At 41.7% G+C, this 18,394-nt stretch overlaps 1 protein-coding gene across 1 annotated transcript in view; it reads right to left on the reverse strand.

The window, feature by feature from the left end:
- The window catches only part of nrxn3b (neurexin 3b), a 240,364-nt gene that overhangs the window by 61,946 nt on the left and 160,024 nt on the right, over positions 1 to 18,394 (reverse strand). The window contains exon 13 of the mRNA XM_039599140.1: positions 17,603 to 17,784. Coding sequence (XP_039455074.1) covers positions 17,603 to 17,784 — 182 coding nt within the window. The remainder of the gene's footprint in view (positions 1 to 17,602; positions 17,785 to 18,394) is intronic.

Here is an 18,394-nt window from a genome sequence, read left to right on the forward strand (position 1 = left end):
GGCTCAGCAGATAGCGTTTATTGCGGCTCTCCTCTCTCACAATTAACAGGCTGCCTGCAGAGAGCAGGCATGAAATCTAGGTGATTGGAATACGAGGAGATGCCAATATAATTCAGAGAAACGCCATTAGGGGTAATCAGGGGATCCAAATGATTGATTATGCAGGTGACTTCTTCCATGTTGGGAGCCTTGCATGCGTGCTGTAAGAACGTCAAAGTGCAGAAGCTGTTCTTTATCCTTTTTTTGGATTCTTATTTTAGGCGATTGGAAGACTGTATCCGTAGAGGGCGTTCCAACAAACGGAAATGATGCCAGGCTAAATGCTTTATCCACATAGTAGCAACATGAAAAGGTCAGAGACAGACAAACACATATAGCTAGATATGTTGGCACATATATACATCTTTATCTTTTTCTGTTTGGAGATAACTACATAGAGGTTCGCACAGAGGGCAGAAAATAGTGATCCGGGGAACAGTGACATATATATTGTCTATCTTGCAAGACAGTGGGAGGTTGTTTTCAAATGTCACAGCGACTCTCAAGGTCTGTCCCAGGTCGGCCTGTGCTGGTGCTCTCAAAGACGACTGCAGGAGAATCATTGCCCGGTCACACGAACAAAAAAAGAAAAAGTCGCACACGCGCTCACTAAAACCCACGAGCATCTGCCACCGTGACTGTTCAGAAGTTTCCAGAAACACTGACTGAAGATGTCCTAAGTGGAAAGGGACAGCTACAGTTCTGCAAATGGCCACTTCAAAATAGAGTGACTCTAATTTTGCATCGACTCGAATGTTAACAGGTAAGAAAACTTAAAGTCCTTTAATCCTAGAGGCATGCTGCCATTACCTCCCATAATCCAAATCATGGGATCAGACCTTTTCACTATGTTTATAGTGTTGGTGATTTTTGAGGCAGTTATGATAAAGCTTGTGCTGAGCCTTAGTGAAACTTGTGGACCAGAAGCAGAGAATGTTCACTTTTAAAGTAAAATCTCTCTCTTACTGTAGCTGCAAGCAGGGTATTTCAAAAGCGTCAACTTTGACTTTGACAGTGAAAGTTCTCCATCTTTGGTTTGTGTCACACCTTTTACACTCTGACTCCAACTTGCAAGTTGAGGTTTACTGTTTGCTATCAGCTTTTCAAAGTCACTCAAACTATAGGTCAGTGTGAAAAGCTAGTAACCAGAGCAACAGCAAGCAGGTATACAGTAGATGATCACCAGCAGGTCTAACAAGCTTGCTAGCATTAGGTGATAAATTAGACCCACCGCAACTTGAACACCACTCTGGTTTATTCTGGCCCCAAATTCATATGTGGAAACTCAAGGTCAGAAACCTTTTCTTAAATATAGGGTGTAATTTATCTTCAAATGTCTGTGTTCTTTAAAAGCTCCAAATAATGAGATGTGTGGTACAGTTTGTACAACTGCAGAGACAATTTTTCCATCCAGCAAGCCAACGAAATCTGAATCGGATAAGTGCAATTTCAATCCAAATCTAAAAAGAACTGGTGATAAATAGTTCATATGTCTAGTCGAGCTTTTACTTTAACAGCTTAACAATCTGCAGGGGAGTGAAAGGAGGAGACTGAGCAAAAGAAAACAAAACTACCTGCTGCTACTCCCTTCCCCATTTGTGTTCAGCACACCAGAGCAAACATTGCTCTACTCACTCTTTCCCTTTCACCTCCCTGCTACATTGCCCTACTAACAAAACCACCCAGCCTCCACCTTCTTCTGCCTCTCCCACCAGTGCTGAATGAAAACTAGGTGCTGCCTCCTTCCCTCTGTTAGATGCTGTGAAGATTCTGGAGCCTAGACGGGCCCAGTGGGTGTCTGTCATTTTGGGCTCGCTGTCGGGTAAGTTTATCTGTCATAGAAGGTGTCCTTACACTGTCGTTCCTGAAGGGAGATTAGACACACTGCACTGACTCCCTCTTCCTCTATCTATGTGTTTTCCCTCTCTTTCTCTCTCTGTCCATATCTCTAGCCCTTCCCTCTTCCTCTCTCTCCCCGTCAACATTTCCTCTCCCTCGCCTTCACTGTCTCTGTCCTCTATCTCATTCTGCCAACCTTTCCCTCCTGCTATTTGTCAGTGCGCGCTCCACTGAGCCAGGACTGTGAACAGGTTACAGTAGTCAAGAGGGGAGGCCCACCAGAATCAGCCATGCGAGGCACAGATGGGCCTTCCTGTCCGTTCGGTGAGACTGTTGACACAGGTTATAGCATAAAAATGCACACGATGTGTTTCACGCCTTCCTTCTAGCTTTTCCTGACAGCTAAATAATGTCAGATAATGCTCGGTGTAATGCCAAAACTGAAAAATAAAAATGCACCTGTCATTGTTAAAACCCTTTGTTTTCCCTCCTGCAGCTGAGAATGAAATGCAAGGCAAGTTGTTTTTAACTTGGGCCTATTGTAGTCCTCCATAATAACTTGGCTAACATGCAGCCATTCAGGAAATAAAACTTCAAAAACTTGTACTGCAGGCGTTGAGACAATATTTGCACAAATGGCAAAACCCAACAGAATCCACGCAAGCAGCTAAGCAGTCTGTAGGCACTAGAAGTTAAAGTAAACTAAAGCCAAAACAGGGTTTAATCTCCTGCCTGCCAGCACTGCACAAGACATTTTTCATAGTGAATTTTATAATTAGAGTGTTATCCAACTTGTGCCATCCCCCAAGTGGCAGCATTGCTACACAAGAGGAGAAGGCCCCTCGGAGGCTTTTCCGAGCATAAGGCATATGTAATGAGTCACGAGGTCCCTCTTCAGTCCAAATGACATTAATTGCCGTCCAGGCAGAAGCCTGCTGGGAAACAGCCAACACATGTGCAGGTTAGGGCAACTCAACAACAGCCACATACGGATTTTTTTTGTCCTAAATTGTGTGCAATTACATCATGTGTGTGACAAGCACATCCCTTTTATCAAAGACAATGTGTCTTATCACGGGGAGAGGAAAATATGATGAATAAAGCAGTTCTGTGTGAAGTGAATGAGCTGGTTAAACCATCAAAGAAGTCGGGGCAAGCATGTCTTTCCTTTCTCTTCTTTGGCCTGCCTGCCATGTTCTCGCAAGATGTGAATGAATTAAAGATAATGTGGGAAGAATGAATTAAGCATGTGCTCTTCAGCCTTCAAACCAACTCAATCAAAGGGATCTTGTGAAATTCAGAACAGGAGGAGTAGAGGGGGTCAAGAAAGCTGTGCTTAACATCAGCCATCTTTGTGCTGACTCATACTGTCACGACCATAGCCTTAGATCTTGCACAGGGCATGACTGCAGGGTGCACGGACACCAGTTTCACAAAATAAATAAAAAAAAATCCTGCTTGGTGAGTTTTGTGCATATTTTTTACTTTACATGTGATCACCGTAATCTAACTTTAAAATCTTCTTTTGTATTTCTAGTGCGCATGGTTAGCACGGGCTGAGACATCTTGACTTTTAAGCCACGGTAGATGCAGGTGAAGCACAAAAACCACTGAATCCTAATGGAACTAATAGCATCTTTTATTGTACGCTGCTGCTTTGCAAATGGCCACTTCACTGCAACAGCCCCTCAGGATGAATCACGCGCTCATTAAATGCACTCACAAAATATCCAGTTGTACTTTCAGTTCCTCTTAAAAAATCTCTAAGGATGTTTCTAGAGAAGAAACTTTGGTAATATCAGAGGGACAGTGTTCTGATACTGTATACGCCACACACAAGTGCACTCAGTCTTTTTTTTGTTTTTAATAAAATTAATAGAAAACATAGAGAAAACTTGTCTTGCTCTGTGTAAACAGCTCTAAAGCGATAACCACCTGATTCATTTATTTTAATAAAGACCAGTTTATCTGCCAAGCATTGTAACGGCCAAAATATACTTTTTGTATTATTTGTGAGTAAATAAGGTGACACACCAATGAGATGCCGGTGGGTCATATTTATCTATTGTGTCCCATCAGTTTTGAATCAGCTTTGAATAATTGAATTTGCGTTCACAGATAAAGAGCTGGAGGACTTACTGTTCTTTTGTTTCACCAGTGTAAACACCGGTTTAAAAAATTTCACAGTTAATGCGTTCCTGATAAATATGGAACATTTGCTAACTTATAACAGATAATATCTTGATATAATGCTCATAAACAATTGGCAGTTATAATTGAACAATAAATCTGCGACATAACAGCACATAAATAAATGCAGCGAAGAAAAAGTAAATTTTTTCTCTGCTTACTTTTCTGAGTTTGTCTGATACCAGATTGGCACCACGCTGTAACTATAGTTACGTGAAAAGAATGTTTTCACAGAACTCTATGCAGTCCTGTGAAAAATTTATTATCTTCTTCCTTCCTTCATAGTAATTAAGAGGGTAAGCAGCAGCAGCTACGTGATCAATTCGTCATCAGCAAATGTAACGATTTCGATAAAGCAGAGACTTTGGCAGTTTGCACCAACATGACAACACAGCTTATGTTTGAAAGTTACATCTGAACAAGCCGCAAACCTTTTGGACCAGTGTTCTCATACCACCTGTCAAGCACGGTGGTGGAGGGGGAATGAGTTGGGCTTATTTTGCTGCAACAGGATCTGCACACTTTGCAGTCATCGAGTGTGCCATGAATCAAATATGAGGACATCTGACAATCAGCTAAAGTTTGGCTGAAACTGGGTCATGCAGAAGGACAATGATCCCAAGCACGCCACTGAATTCACAACAGGATGGCTGAAAAAGAAAAGAATCAAGGTGATGCAACGGCCCAGTCAAAATCCAGACCTCAGCCGTGCCGGTCAAAGCTGTGCATCAACGAATGCCTGGAAAACTCGATAAACTGCAATGTTGTAAAGAGCACAGGCCTAAAATTCCTCCACAATGATGTGTGAGGCTGATACAGTCATACAGAAAACAATGACATCAAGTTATTGCTGCTAAATGTGGGTCTACAAGTTAGTGAATAACTGGGTGCACGCAGGAGTACACAGTGTACTGTAAGTACTTCTTTTTCACATGACTGTAATTCAGTTGGAAGAAATCACGTAATCGTGAAAATGGCACAAAAAAGGATCAATTTAAATTAAACTATTTATTTAAAACACTTTCTAGACTTTTATAGTCGACCCGTAGAGCTACAGACTGACAAGTCTGGCATGCAACTGAGTTTTTCCTGGATATTGATCAAACTAATAAGTATAACTTGTTTGAAAATGCATAATAACGAGCAAAAATATTCCCAAGAACACTGAAGATAAATATCACAAACAGCAATACATGCTTTCTTTAATTATTAGAAAACCATGTAAAATAAAGTATCTGTATTCTCCAGAAGATTAACCAAATTCAGACAACAAGACATTACTTTGAGATATTTCCACCACATGTGTATTGCTTATATTGGATTTAAAGAGCAGAAAATTAAACTCGAGCACTCTACCAGAAAATAACTACCAGAATGCAATGAGGATCACGTATTGATTAAATATGAGTTCAAAGTTTTGCAGCGCATTTTTTTTGCCTCTCTTTTTTCTTTGATTTAACCCCTGATCTCTAACCTTAAAAGGACTTCTTGAGAAACTTCAAACCAGCCAGAAAATCTCCTAACCAGTCGACACGCATGCACATCCCACAGTCCCCAGGCATCAGGATAAAAAGGTCATCACCAGAAATGGACACCCAATCAGACCGGACTCTATTGGGGGCCACGGCCTCTGCGAAGAAAACTTTGACCTGACAGGAAATGTTCTTTGTCCGTGTGTGTTTGTGTGTGCTGGGACGTAGACAGAGGGCTTTGCAGAAGTGGAGCTGAGGCTAAAAATAGAAAATATTCTTTTTTTTCTCACCACAATGAAGAGACAGAGAAAATGGCTGAGGGCAATGCAAGAGCAGAACAAGAGATGTGAGGATGGAAGACTTGCCTGTCATGTCCTTGGCCATGTGCCTCGCTGCCTACCCAGAACATTTGAGGATCAATATGACTCTGACATAAACTCTATAACCTTCAGTGATTCAGTGCTTATAATAATCCTATATACGAGCCATCCAGTAGGAAATATCTTTTATCCATATAGATTGGTATAGTGATGATCCTTTCTTCTTAAAAAAAAGTGAAAGTCTTTTTTTGTTGCCTTGTCAATAGGGCTTTGTCATGGTGACAGTCAATAATGGCAGGATTAAATAAATAGAAAGTGGCACGCTCTAAAATGCACAGGTACTCACTCTCACTCCATCTGTGAAGGAGTTTCACACTCAAATTTGATCCCTCTATTTTTTATCAGTGAGAAAAAAAACAACTTCATGCAGCTTTTTTTGATACCAGCAGGTCCTTAATCCTCAATGAATACATTTGCAGCGTGCACGTATGTGGATGTACGTGAGCGTGCGCGCGTGTTTGTGAGGGAGCCAATCTGCCATGCTGCTGCTGATACGGAAGGCAGAAGATTTTTTTTCTTCTCGCCTTCTTTCCGCTAGATTTATTTTCTAATGTTGACGTTTATCACTTGAGCTGGCCTGCAATTCATCATCCCTCCTGCTCATCAATAATCCGAAAGAGAGTCAATTTGCCTAAATGTGAATCCCTTTCTTTTATTTCGTTTTACTTCTCCGTCACCGTTTCACTCCTGCTCCCTCCATCTCTGACTCTCTGTCTGACTCTTTGTCCTGTGACGGCTCACGTGAGACATGGCGGGGGAGCAGAAAGTGGCTGTAACGGGGTAATGCTGAGCCTCGCGGGAGGATTTAGGAGTGTCTTTGGAGCTGACACGGCTCCTAGCCTTGTGTGTGAGAGACACCCCGGTCGACTCCAAATCCCTCTGATCTTTCATTAGGTGTTCGTCAGAAGATATCCCCGCTCAGCGTTCAAGTACGCATAGCACTGCATCTGCAGCTGGATAAACAGAGGAAATTAGGATGCTGCCGACTGAAGTGACGCGCTCTGATCTCAGATACTGTAGCATCTGTGTCATATAAGAAAGTGAAGCTAATTAAATTCATTTGTTGTTAGGATAAATGTTGGGCCGTGACTGTAGACTGCGTATAAAAGGTAGACAGAGCCAGCCTCCGGATCTGAGAAGTGAAGCCGCTGTTAGGAAGCATTCTTACTAACATCCAGAGGTGGGATACAAAAAGAACTCTGTTTAGAAGCCTAATAGGAAACTTCTCATATTTCTCACTGAATTTGTGACCATAATAAACATTTTTACTCATATTCTTATGCTTCAAGTCTAATTAAATACAATCCGATGTTCAAATTATAGTCAACAGACAGCAACACCTGGGTTCTGGGGTGCGGCTACAATCCCTCAGTGTCTCGGTCAGATTTAAACCTCCCTCCTCACGTCCGGTTTAAAAACACCAAGATGAAACAAACACTAGTTTTACTTTAGTTTATGAAGATCCTCATCAGCTGCAGCAGCTATTCTTCCTGTGGTCACAAATATTACACTAACAATCTACATACAGACACACAATATCATAAAAAAAAAAAAAACACACAAACAAGCAAACATGTTGTTCCCATAATAGGGAAAGCACAACGCTATTACAGGGTGACATCATGGTGGTTATGACCATCTTTTATATACAGTTAGCAGACAGTTGCAGTTCTTGCACATCAAGCAGCTGATCTGAGGGAAATATCCGTCTTTTTACTTTCTAAATGTTCATCATTAGCTTTGTTATCAGCTCATCAATCACTTTTTCACATGTCCTGCTTCTAGCTTACCGATGTTTAAGAACAGCCTTTCTAAGAACTGGCTAATGTAATGAATGTGAAGGATTTGCACAGCTACCATGCACACTCACAGTGGCATATCTAATCATTTATAGCCCGCAAACGTCTCTAAATGTGCTATTTTGTTTAAGTGTTATACAGACGAAACTGTAGGAAGATACCTTTGACACAGCTGAGTGGAACAACATAAAGAAGCTGAGTTAAATATGCTAAATGGACTGGTACTTAGATATATAGCACTCTTCGACTCTAACTGAGCACTCAAGTGCTTACTGCAAGACTCCTTCAGCCATTCAGACACATTCATACAGCACTTTATTCTATGGCTTAAGCACATATATACACAAATATGCATTAACACTGTGATTGATGCATCGCTTTGTGAGGGGTTGAGTATCCCGCCCAAGGATGTGGACCAGAGGAGCCAGAGATCAAACAACTGACCGCCGGATTGGTCCACGATCCATTCTACCTCCTGAGCCACAGGCGCCCTGTGATAGATCTAACACTGAGTGCTTACTGAAGTCTGATAAGGAGTGAGAAACCGAAGGTATCTTACTAAAAATATGTCAGGACTAACACTCTCAAATATTGTTGCTATAATAAATTGTTGTTTAGAGAGGAGAACAGGGTTTTGAAATGAAAATGGCTGCCACTGAAATGACTCTGTCCACCTCCTCAGTCAGTAGAACCTGTACCGGGAGCTTTAGGAACGTTGTTATTCACACTGCAGTCGGATTGAAGCCAGCTGAATGACCGGCACTAGCACTCGATCTAGCCTTCAGTGTGAAAACAATAGTGCAGAAAAAGAGAGAGGGAGGGCGAGAGAGATAAGGAGGAGTGGGAGATAAGAGGGAGAAAACGGGTGGTGGTGGTGGTGGTGCGGCGTCAGAGCGAGAGAGAAAGGCAACACATAATTTCGAATTCACAGCCAATGTGCTCGTGTGCTGAGACCTATCTGAGCCAACTTCGTCTCTGATCCTGCTCTGAATTCTAAAATACCCAACATCTCTCTCTCTCTCTCTCCCAAACTCTTCCTCTTTACTCCCACTTTTTCCATTTCTTCAGTTTTTATTTTCATTCAAATTCCTGTATCAGTTTTTCACGTTTTCAAATGCGCGCGACACTCTGCTCCACCTCGCTTTCATCTCCTTCTTCTTCTGTCTCTTCATCATAGTGCGAATGGAATTCATGTCCTACCATGAAGCTGTGAAAATACAAGCATACCCCAGGGCTTTGGCTGTCACAGAGCAAAGAAGACAGAGGCAGGCACACTAGTTTGTTGTAGCTCATTGAATTTTTCATCTTAATCCATGAAATATACATCGCTGAGGCCAGGGCTAAGGCCACAGACCACATGGGTACATTGTAATAATGCTGTGCCCTGTTTGTCTAACCCGAGCAGTTATTACTTGCTGCAGCTCTCCCAAATGGTAGCAGGAGTGCGATGTGGTGTGTGTCTGTGTGTGTGTACCAGAAGGTCTGCTACATAAACTGCTCTCCCAAAAGTGCCTTTGGATGACATGGATGACTGACAGGCAGATGTCTCTGAAGAGCCTTCGTATCATGTTTGGAGTGTCAGTGTACCGTGGTGTGAAAATTTGTTGAAGGAGCCTGTGGAAACGTGTGTGTGCGTGTGTGTTTCTGCATGTACGTGGCCAAAGCGGAAAGCGAGAGACGAGGTGAATATGTGGGTGCTGAGCCAGAAAGAGAGAAAGACGGAGTACAAGCACTCGCGTTACATATGTTTGGGTGTATTCATGCATGTGTTGTTTGGAAAAAAACTACAAGACACAAAAAGGCTTTCCTTGCAATGTGCATTTAAGTGTGTCAGAGCATCTTTTTTCTCCTGCGTTTTCAGTCACAGTGAAGGTGCCTGCTGATGTTGTTAATTATTAATACCCGCAAGCACCACATTCTCACCCTCGTTCCTTGATTATTCTGTGTCAATTCACGAATGTCAGAAAAATATTTTTCTGGTGGAGCAAATCATCAGCAAGTATAAATCAGGACACGAAAAAGTACTTTAACGTATGACTTGATACCCTGTAGCTGGAAAGCAAAGAGCTCTCAAGAGTAAATCAAAGTCCTGATAATTTTCTGCCAGCACATTATTGGGTTTTTGGTTTTTTTTAACAGCAAATAATCGTAAATGGTAAGATTCAGTCCCTTGATAAATATACAGAAAACCATGTAAAAAAAAAACTTATATGAAAACTTCCTTGTACTTTGTACTGTATGCCATTTTTTTTTCAGCCCATTCATATTCACACTGCAGCATTATAGGCAGCTTTCCGCTTCTCTTAACGCACAACGAAATCTTACCTACGTGTTTTTTTTCATTAGTAAGCGCTGCACACAAGGTTGGATTAGCAAGCAGGTGAAGCAGACAACCGCCTCGAGGCCCAGACTCCCTGGAGCCCTCAGTGCCCCGAGTTCACTGCTGTCAGTTGGTAGTAATTAATTAAATGGCTCTGTATTATTGTCTGTCTCACTGAGGGACACGGAGTCAAAGTGTAATTGTATGACCTTTAAGACTTTAGTTTATTCTGTGCATTGTACTTAATGAAACTGCATTTAATCTAATCACAAAAAGCTAATGTCATGCTGAAAATCTGCAGCCTTGTCCCCGGTCCCATGTTACCTTCATATTAGTGAACACTACATTTATCCAAGCCTTGTCAGTTTAGGGATGACCTGGGACATTTTTTTTTACCTTACGTACATTATATAATCTTCTAGTCTGCTAAAGTTCCAGGATACATTTGTTTCACCTACATTTATTCAACAAAAATTAAGTAGCATTAACATCAGCACAAAAACTGAGCACCAGGAGCTTCATGACATGCGTTACTATGGCAGAGAAGCTCCTTTAGGTGTGCATAATGTGTCCATAGTGTATGTGCTTGTAACATTATATCAGTATTTCAGTTTTTAAAATAAGCTAAGACAAGATTTCATTTTGATCTATTCTGGATTCCTTAATGTAATCAGACATAGCTCCTTTTTTGACATCCGCAACACAAAGTGATGTAAGTATTAATGTATTAAAATGACATTATTACTATAATTATACAACTACAAGTTTTATTCAGTTTGTTGTCACCTTGTGTGAAGCTCTTAAATAAACACTACAAATAAATGCTTTGCTCGTCAATTTTATAGTACAAGTATATTTTGATGTTAACGTTTTTGTGCATTCAGCTAAGTAAAAGACTGACTACATTACTTAAATGGAATATTATAGTACATCTCAAGTCACTACAGTATACAGTGAAGTGTGATAAAAGAACGGGTGCTGCAAAAAGGATTAATGATGACCTCGCTCTATTCAAGTGTTCTGGTAAGATGTGGAAGAGACTAAGAGCTGAATGAAATTCAGACTGGTGTTGGTGATAGAAAACAGCCAAAGCAGAGGTAACAAAAGCCGACTGTGAGTGTATAAAAGAAGCTGCTAGTGCTCTCTACATAATGGGAAATTAAATGTGATAAAGTGCATATAAAGCCTACAGTGCTCAGGTAATACATCTAATCTATTTGGCCGCCTATACAAGTTAAATCAACCACACAAAGCTAGCTTCTGTTTTGTGTGCTTCATCAGCATTGCCTCAGCATCATCCATACAATACTGCTACTAGTTCACAAAAGCAGCCTGCCACTAGTCCTGTATTTTAAATAATTGTGTCAAAATACCTCATTTCCTTCAAAATCCAGCTTCTTTTTGTATATATACACGACACTTTGTCCAAACGCTATCTGCTAGCAAGCGTGCAAGCTATCTTCAGGTGGGAGGAACCAAAATATTCACCCAAGTCACCAAAGGGAAGCTTTAATGTTAATAATGTGACTTCATAGGATACAAGTGAAAGTCAGTAATATTCTCGTAATAATGTTTTTGCTGTGCGGTTAGGCAACAGCCACGAGCTAAAACAATGCAATGTGCTGCATCTCCTAGAAAATATGAATAACAATAACGCAGTGGAGATAAAAATGACTCTGCTGTTCAGCCTCATAAAAATACTTATTTACCAACAAGGTTACCATAATGCTGACTGCGTGTACTCCAAGCAAATAGATGTGAAAACAGCTGCGAGGTATATTTTCCCTGTTCTTTATTTCCGTGGAGGGAATCAAATGGTGGAATACAAAGTAAAATAAGAAGCTGTAATGTTATCAGAGGCCGTGAACCGTAACCAAGATAATATCTATCTTTCCTTGCCGGGCCAAGAGTAACTTGATAGAAGCGATACATTGCTGGCCCTATACGCGCTGATGCACACAGGTACACATCCAACATCTTACGTTAGCTCTGTCAGAAGGAGAGGGAAGGAGGCAAAGAGACACTGTTAGACACAGAAACACAAACCTGATGGATGTGCAAAGTGTGTAAAACTGAATGAACTGTTCTCCTGCATGAAATCAATAAACTCTGTATGTATTTGCACATGCACGTGTATATTGCAAAAGCTGACACACACTGCTCTGGTGCATTTACCATCCATTGCCACTCATCCCGGTCGGCATCTTGTGACTGAGTGCCTGCACTGGGGTTTTCAATTATCCAGCAGTCGCACCTTTTCTCCTAGTGAATTAGCATGAGGGGAAAACTCAAGTGGGTAATGGAATTCCATGTGCCGTTTCTTCATTAGATGAGACGAGCCTGGCTGGTTGTCTGGTTGGTGAATCTTTCTGAGGGAGTGAGGATGATGGATGGTGGCGGGATATAGGTGTTTTGCATGTGCTTGGTGACATCTGGTACACATCTGGAGCATATGTCTATTCGTTTGAGGCATTTTATGGAGCCCGTCACTGTTATCACAAATTTTTTCTTTTTTTTTTTTCTTTTGGGCAAACCATAAAATATCACTTCTGATGTGAAGCTTTTTAAGACCTCGCTTAGATCACTTCAATTCAAATCAAATAGACTTGTCAAGCTGGAAGTTTGAGAAAGCAAACAAATAATAATGTCAGCATTACTAAGACAAATTTTATGGTTCAAACAGAAGCCTCTGAGATCAGTCAATACTTAAATGTCTGAACTTGTAATTGGATTTTGCACTGTAATGATTTTGCATTGAGCGCAGCATATATTTGCATTTAACGGGGAGTCTTTATCTCGTCAGGTGCCTTACTGTACCTTTCCTCCCCTGATTAGAAACCAAAAGAGCTGCCAGACATGATGCCTGATGGATCGTTTTCAATTTCAGCTTCGCACAACTCCAACTTGTCACCTACAGCATCTCCACCCAAGCGAGTTTATCCGGGCTGGGCCGAGTCGTGATTAACCAGGCTCGGCTCACTCGCTCCGTAGTGTTTGAACAATGTCGGAGAGAAAACAAAGAATGCCTCTGGTGCCTGAGCACAGTGCGCTTGTTGTGTCGTGTAATCAAAAAGCAGACCTGGACTTCTCTCTGTTTTTCAGATAATGAGGTCAGCGGCTGTGCGAGTAATTCCTGTGAGCCAAAAGCTTCGGACTGCTCTAAACACTTTGTTTCAGACAGATGTTTGTACTCCTGTCTGTGTATGATGTCAGTGAGAGCTGACGACCCTAATGTGGTCATTTCTGCGGCACAGAAACCCCACCCACCTGCTGATCAAACCTTCTGTCTACTGAGGACAGCCAATCAGAGGAAAGGTGGCCCACAGGCTGAGGAAGCAACGACAGTGGATGAACTGAGGGGCTCCAACAGCGTCCGGCATCATATAAATGAGCCTCATTCTGAGCTGTGAGCTCAAGAATGAAAAACATGCAAGTGGAAATAAGCGTAATAGGTCCCCTTTAACTTCTTACATAGCAGAATACCACTTTGAAGAACATGATGCGTATGTAAATTACTACTGGCTGAATTAATAACGTCTGCCTTATTTTTTACAGTCACTAATGATTAAAACAGACGATATGAGATTGCATCTTCAAAGGAACAGACTGGAATGTTTTTCCTTTAATATCCAGACAATATTTTGACAGTTTTGAAATTCCAGCCTTTAACAACAGTTACCACCTGCCGAGTCATCGCTGTAAAGAAAAAGAAACAGGTTTTGTCACCGTCTATTAGGCAGCTTCTTTAACTTTGTGCCATTAATTGTCTGTTTGTGGCGGCTGCTGTTGTAATGATGATTTTCAGCGTAAAAAAAAAAAAAATGCAGTACTGGTGAGATTCTGAAGCATTTCACTCTTTGATGGTGAGCCTGTGTGTGTGTTACATCGTGGGTAATCTTCAGCTGCAGGCTCTAGAGAGAAACTGTGTGACACAACCATCATATATCTAGCCCACGGCTGAAAGTTCTTCTGCCGTGGATTCAAGCTTGCATGCGACTTTAATGTGCACCTCATGTACCCACATACGCGTGTTACTACTAACTCACTGCAGTCTTACCACAAGCCAGATTTGACTTGTCTTCCACCTAAAAGTCATCACCGATTCAAACACGATGATATGACAGTTTTTATCTTATCAACATGAAGCTGACAAGGATTCTCGTCTGTTTTACTCTCTTTGTATTCACGTCAGACAAACTCCTAAATGAGCTACCGGCGATTGTAAAATGTCGCACTCACCTCCCAAAATTATGCCAAATTGCCCCTCGCATTTCAAAGCAAGCACGCAGTTGTTCTTAGCGGTTAAAATGTAAACACTACAATCAGCATTTTAATTCATGATTGCCAAACAAGCCGTAAGCTAATCATGGAAAGGAGATAATGAAGAAAGCGAGAAGGGAGAGGAAGACTAAGGAGGGAGTCTGTGATTAGGTCTCACCTCAAGATGCCTGTTTTGTCTCAGTGCTCTGGGCTCTGCAGAGAAAATGCAATGTGTACTGTTTTATCTACGCTGAAAGCAGAAGACACATACGTTAAAATCAAGGTCAGAGAAAGACTCACAGTGTTTATGATCCTCCAGTTACCGTAAACCGTAAAAGTCCTGAGACACCCCTGTTTTCTTTAGATTTTGCTTCCAAGGAGCCAGACTTGTAATTTTGAAAGTGGTCTTGAGCGATAGTTAAGTTCAGTCGTGATTATCGGACCCTTTAACACTGACCTACAAATTATTCAAGCATAAAAACACACCGAACTCGAGGGATGAGCCAGTGTTGTGTCACATACAGTAACAGATAACTTATTAAAGAACCAGTGTGAAACTGTATTTTTAGGGACTTTAATATTACTCAGTCATAAAGACAGGTCAGTCTTTCCCATTTCTGCAGCTGAATCTACCAAAATTCCTAAAGATAAAATTGTAATTTGCAGCAACAACATGATTCCCAAAGAGGTATTAGCTGAAAACATGGCATATCTCAGCATGGCGTGCAGTTTGTACTTAAAGTGTTTGAGGAAAATGGGCAAATGGAGGACAAAGGAAGATGTAGCAGGGCTGAAAAAACTGCATCTGCTGCTTTCAGTATCTGAAAGTCATGTTCTTCAGAAAGGTGAAGGACCTGAGAGATGCCTTCGGTCCTCCAGTTGATCCATCTACTCATCAGAAACGGTCTCAGTGGAATGGTGGAAACAGAAGCTGGACTGAAAATCAGCACCAGCTGTTCTCATTGAATGATGAATCTAAATTTGTGGTTTAAATCATCATCAATATGTCTGGAGGTCGTCAGGAGAGAGATACAACAGCGAGTGTCTACAGCGATCTGTAAATAGTTATGGAACTATGAAAAAAGTATCATCAGAGTTCACTCCATCATGCCGCCTGGAAAGCATCTGACAGCTTCAATAAAAGGCCATCAGTCTTGGATTGGCCTCAACATTACTGAAGCAGTGTGGGAGCATCCTGACAGAATAGAACAAAAGGCTGAAACGTCCAAAGAACAGCTTTGAATGTCCTTCAAGAAGCCTGGAGAACTATTCCTGAGGACAACTTAAAGAAAAGACAAGAAACTGCATGAGAGAGTTCAAGCTGTGGTAAAGAATAAAGGTGGGCATACCAAATACTGACTCGTGCTCATAAGTGTACACACTGCCTTATATTCTGCATTTCCATGGATGTTTGTATACGTTTCACCATTCCCACAGCAAAAAAATGTGGCTCAAGACTTTTGCACAGTTAGAAAATTGGAGTAGAAAACTACAAAAGCTATTTTACTTTTTGTTGACCACATCCTGTCATCGAAAGATGTTAAAGTCTGACAAGAGAGCGCGCTCCTTTTGAGGAAGCGGTCTAATAACCGTAAAGATGAAGCTACATAAATCCAGAATCGACAGGCAAAAAGCTCGTAACCTTTTCCTCCAGAGTTACTGCGAAATGAAAAACACTAACAGCAAAGATGTTATATATGTCATTAGGAAATATTATTTAATAACAAATCTCAATTTCTAAGCATTTCTACTACACGTACACAACTTCCTGAGACAGGAGTGTTGTTTTTGGTCTCTGATATTCCCACAACTGCACATATGAGGAGTTCGAGGTCTAATGTGAGGCAAATGATAATCTATGCTTCCCTGTAACAACAGCAGTCGTTAGAGGTGAGATCAGGCAGCGGATTATTCCTGACGACGTTTACCGAGCTCACAGCCGAACATTGCCTCAAAGTCTGATGTGCGGGCAAAAAGCCTCGCTTTCTTCATCAGGTCTCTGTTCAATCATGGGGGAGCTTCTTTTTTTCAACTATTTTATAGTTTGAGGCAACAATCATTTTAAATATTAAACGAAACCCACTTTGTTTGTACACCCTTGGCTGTCAATAAATCATCTGAAATATTTGCAGTGTAGCCCACGCGAGCAGCTAGAACTTACGCTGTGTTCAGAACACGCTGCCTCTCTGAATGAACTGGTGAAGTCTCCAGTTGCCTTTTTTTCTATTAATAAATTCATTAGCGCGTGAGACTGGAGGAACGAAGACATTCATCGCCCGATGACTCGCAGCCAAATTATAGGAGATACCCTGCTTGGCTAGCTGTGCCGCGATATCTGAAAAGCAGAATTAAAAATGCATCCCTTTTCCTTCCTTTAGACTTTCCTGCAATTACTCAGTCAGTTAGAAACACGCGGGGAGGCATTTCCCACATCACCCACTGTACGTCTTTATTTTCCCTCTGTCTGTGCCACTCCACTTCCTCTCTCACCTGTGCGCACAAGGAAACACACACACGTGCATACACTCCTATCTCTCTATACTGTAAAGGCAGCTCCAAACTGCTTGTTGTTGGCCCTCATCTTTCCAGAGCAGATGGCTGCTTCTCTGCACCACATGGCCAGCACTCAGGAGATGAGGGGAGCTTTTTAAGAAGAAAAAGACTTTCAATCTGCTTTAGCAACTGTAGCTCCTCCTCATCATCGCACATTTTTTTTTCTTTCTTAATTTATTTATTTATTTTTTTGCCTGCTGTCAGCAGCTACTCGTCCCTTCCCCGACCACACTACCTCTACATGCATCCACTGCAGTGACTCCACACTGCATTCATCAAGCCGCTGTTGATGATTATGTAAATGCGTAATGCTTATGTAAACGAGTCAAATGCAAGGTCGCGATGTGAAAGTATTAAGATGCTGCACGGGTGCACAGTCGACTGGCTGAGAATTCCAAATCGCAGCACCCCTGTTTTCTATGGTTCTCCAACGTGTGTGTGTGTGTGTGTGTGTGTGTGTGCGCGCATACATATATATAGGTATGGAGATGTTGGGAGTTAGCCTGACTGTGGTGGAGAAGTGGGGTTATTCTGGATGAGCAAAGACTTAGAGTAGAGCAGTAAGGTTTTATTTTCTTCAGTGGGTCTACATTGTGTGTATAAATCAGTCGGAGCACCGTGGGATGAATTTTGCCTGAAGATTGCCACAAGGAAAGGAATGAATCAGAGGTTTGTTTGTGGTCATCACCTTGGTTGTAATGCCTGAAACACTTGAGTGCTGAATTTTGAATGGACAAGAATAATACGTACAATGTGGAGCATGATGTAGTCACCCAGACGTGGGGCGCTGTCGATGCGGACCAGGATGCCATCTTTTATGGTAGTGCTGAAGCCCACGGCTAGCCGGTCCGTCCGGGTGCTTGGCCTCTCGTTATTGGGCCACGTGTATGTGATCAGACCCCCTCCTTTGCCAAAGATGTAGGTCGTGCCAGCTGTGGAAATAAAAGAAACAACAACAGGAATTAGATTTGTTGTAGGAGAAATAGAGGCAAATAGAAAGAGGTGAAAACTGAAATCTGTGATGTACAAACAGAGACTAACTAGACGCCAGGGAGCATCGTGTTGTCACAAACAAGACAGGTTTCTGACAAAACTGGATTAACGCTTCTTCCATTAGGGGCTAAATCTACTGTAATTCCGTTACAGCTTCTTCGCCGGGGCGACAATGTAACTGTGTCGAGTTCTATTTTAGGATTTTAATGCTATTCAGCCACCGCCACCTTTTGGGTAGAAGTCAGCTGCTCCCCTGACGCCATCTCTGACCTATCCAGCTCTTAAATATAGCCCCTTCCCAGGGAATTACAGCCGGTATGGCCAGAATCGGATAAGTCTCCCAATCCTCATGTATTATACATGAAACCTGCAACCAAAGAACAAAGGTTGGCCCAAGAAAGAAGAGAAGGGGGACTGAGGGGGATTGAAGAACTTTTGTCTGGTTTAATTTGACAAATGCAGTGTTGAAAAAAAGGAGTCAGTACCAGTAGGGAAGTGTATATATATATATATGTATGTATGTATATGCAGATTTGTGTCAGATTAGAG

Source organism: Oreochromis aureus, linkage group 15 (genome assembly GCF_013358895.1).
Source record: "Oreochromis aureus strain Israel breed Guangdong linkage group 15, ZZ_aureus, whole genome shotgun sequence".
In the NCBI taxonomy this organism is placed as follows: domain Eukaryota; kingdom Metazoa; phylum Chordata; class Actinopteri; order Cichliformes; family Cichlidae; genus Oreochromis; species Oreochromis aureus.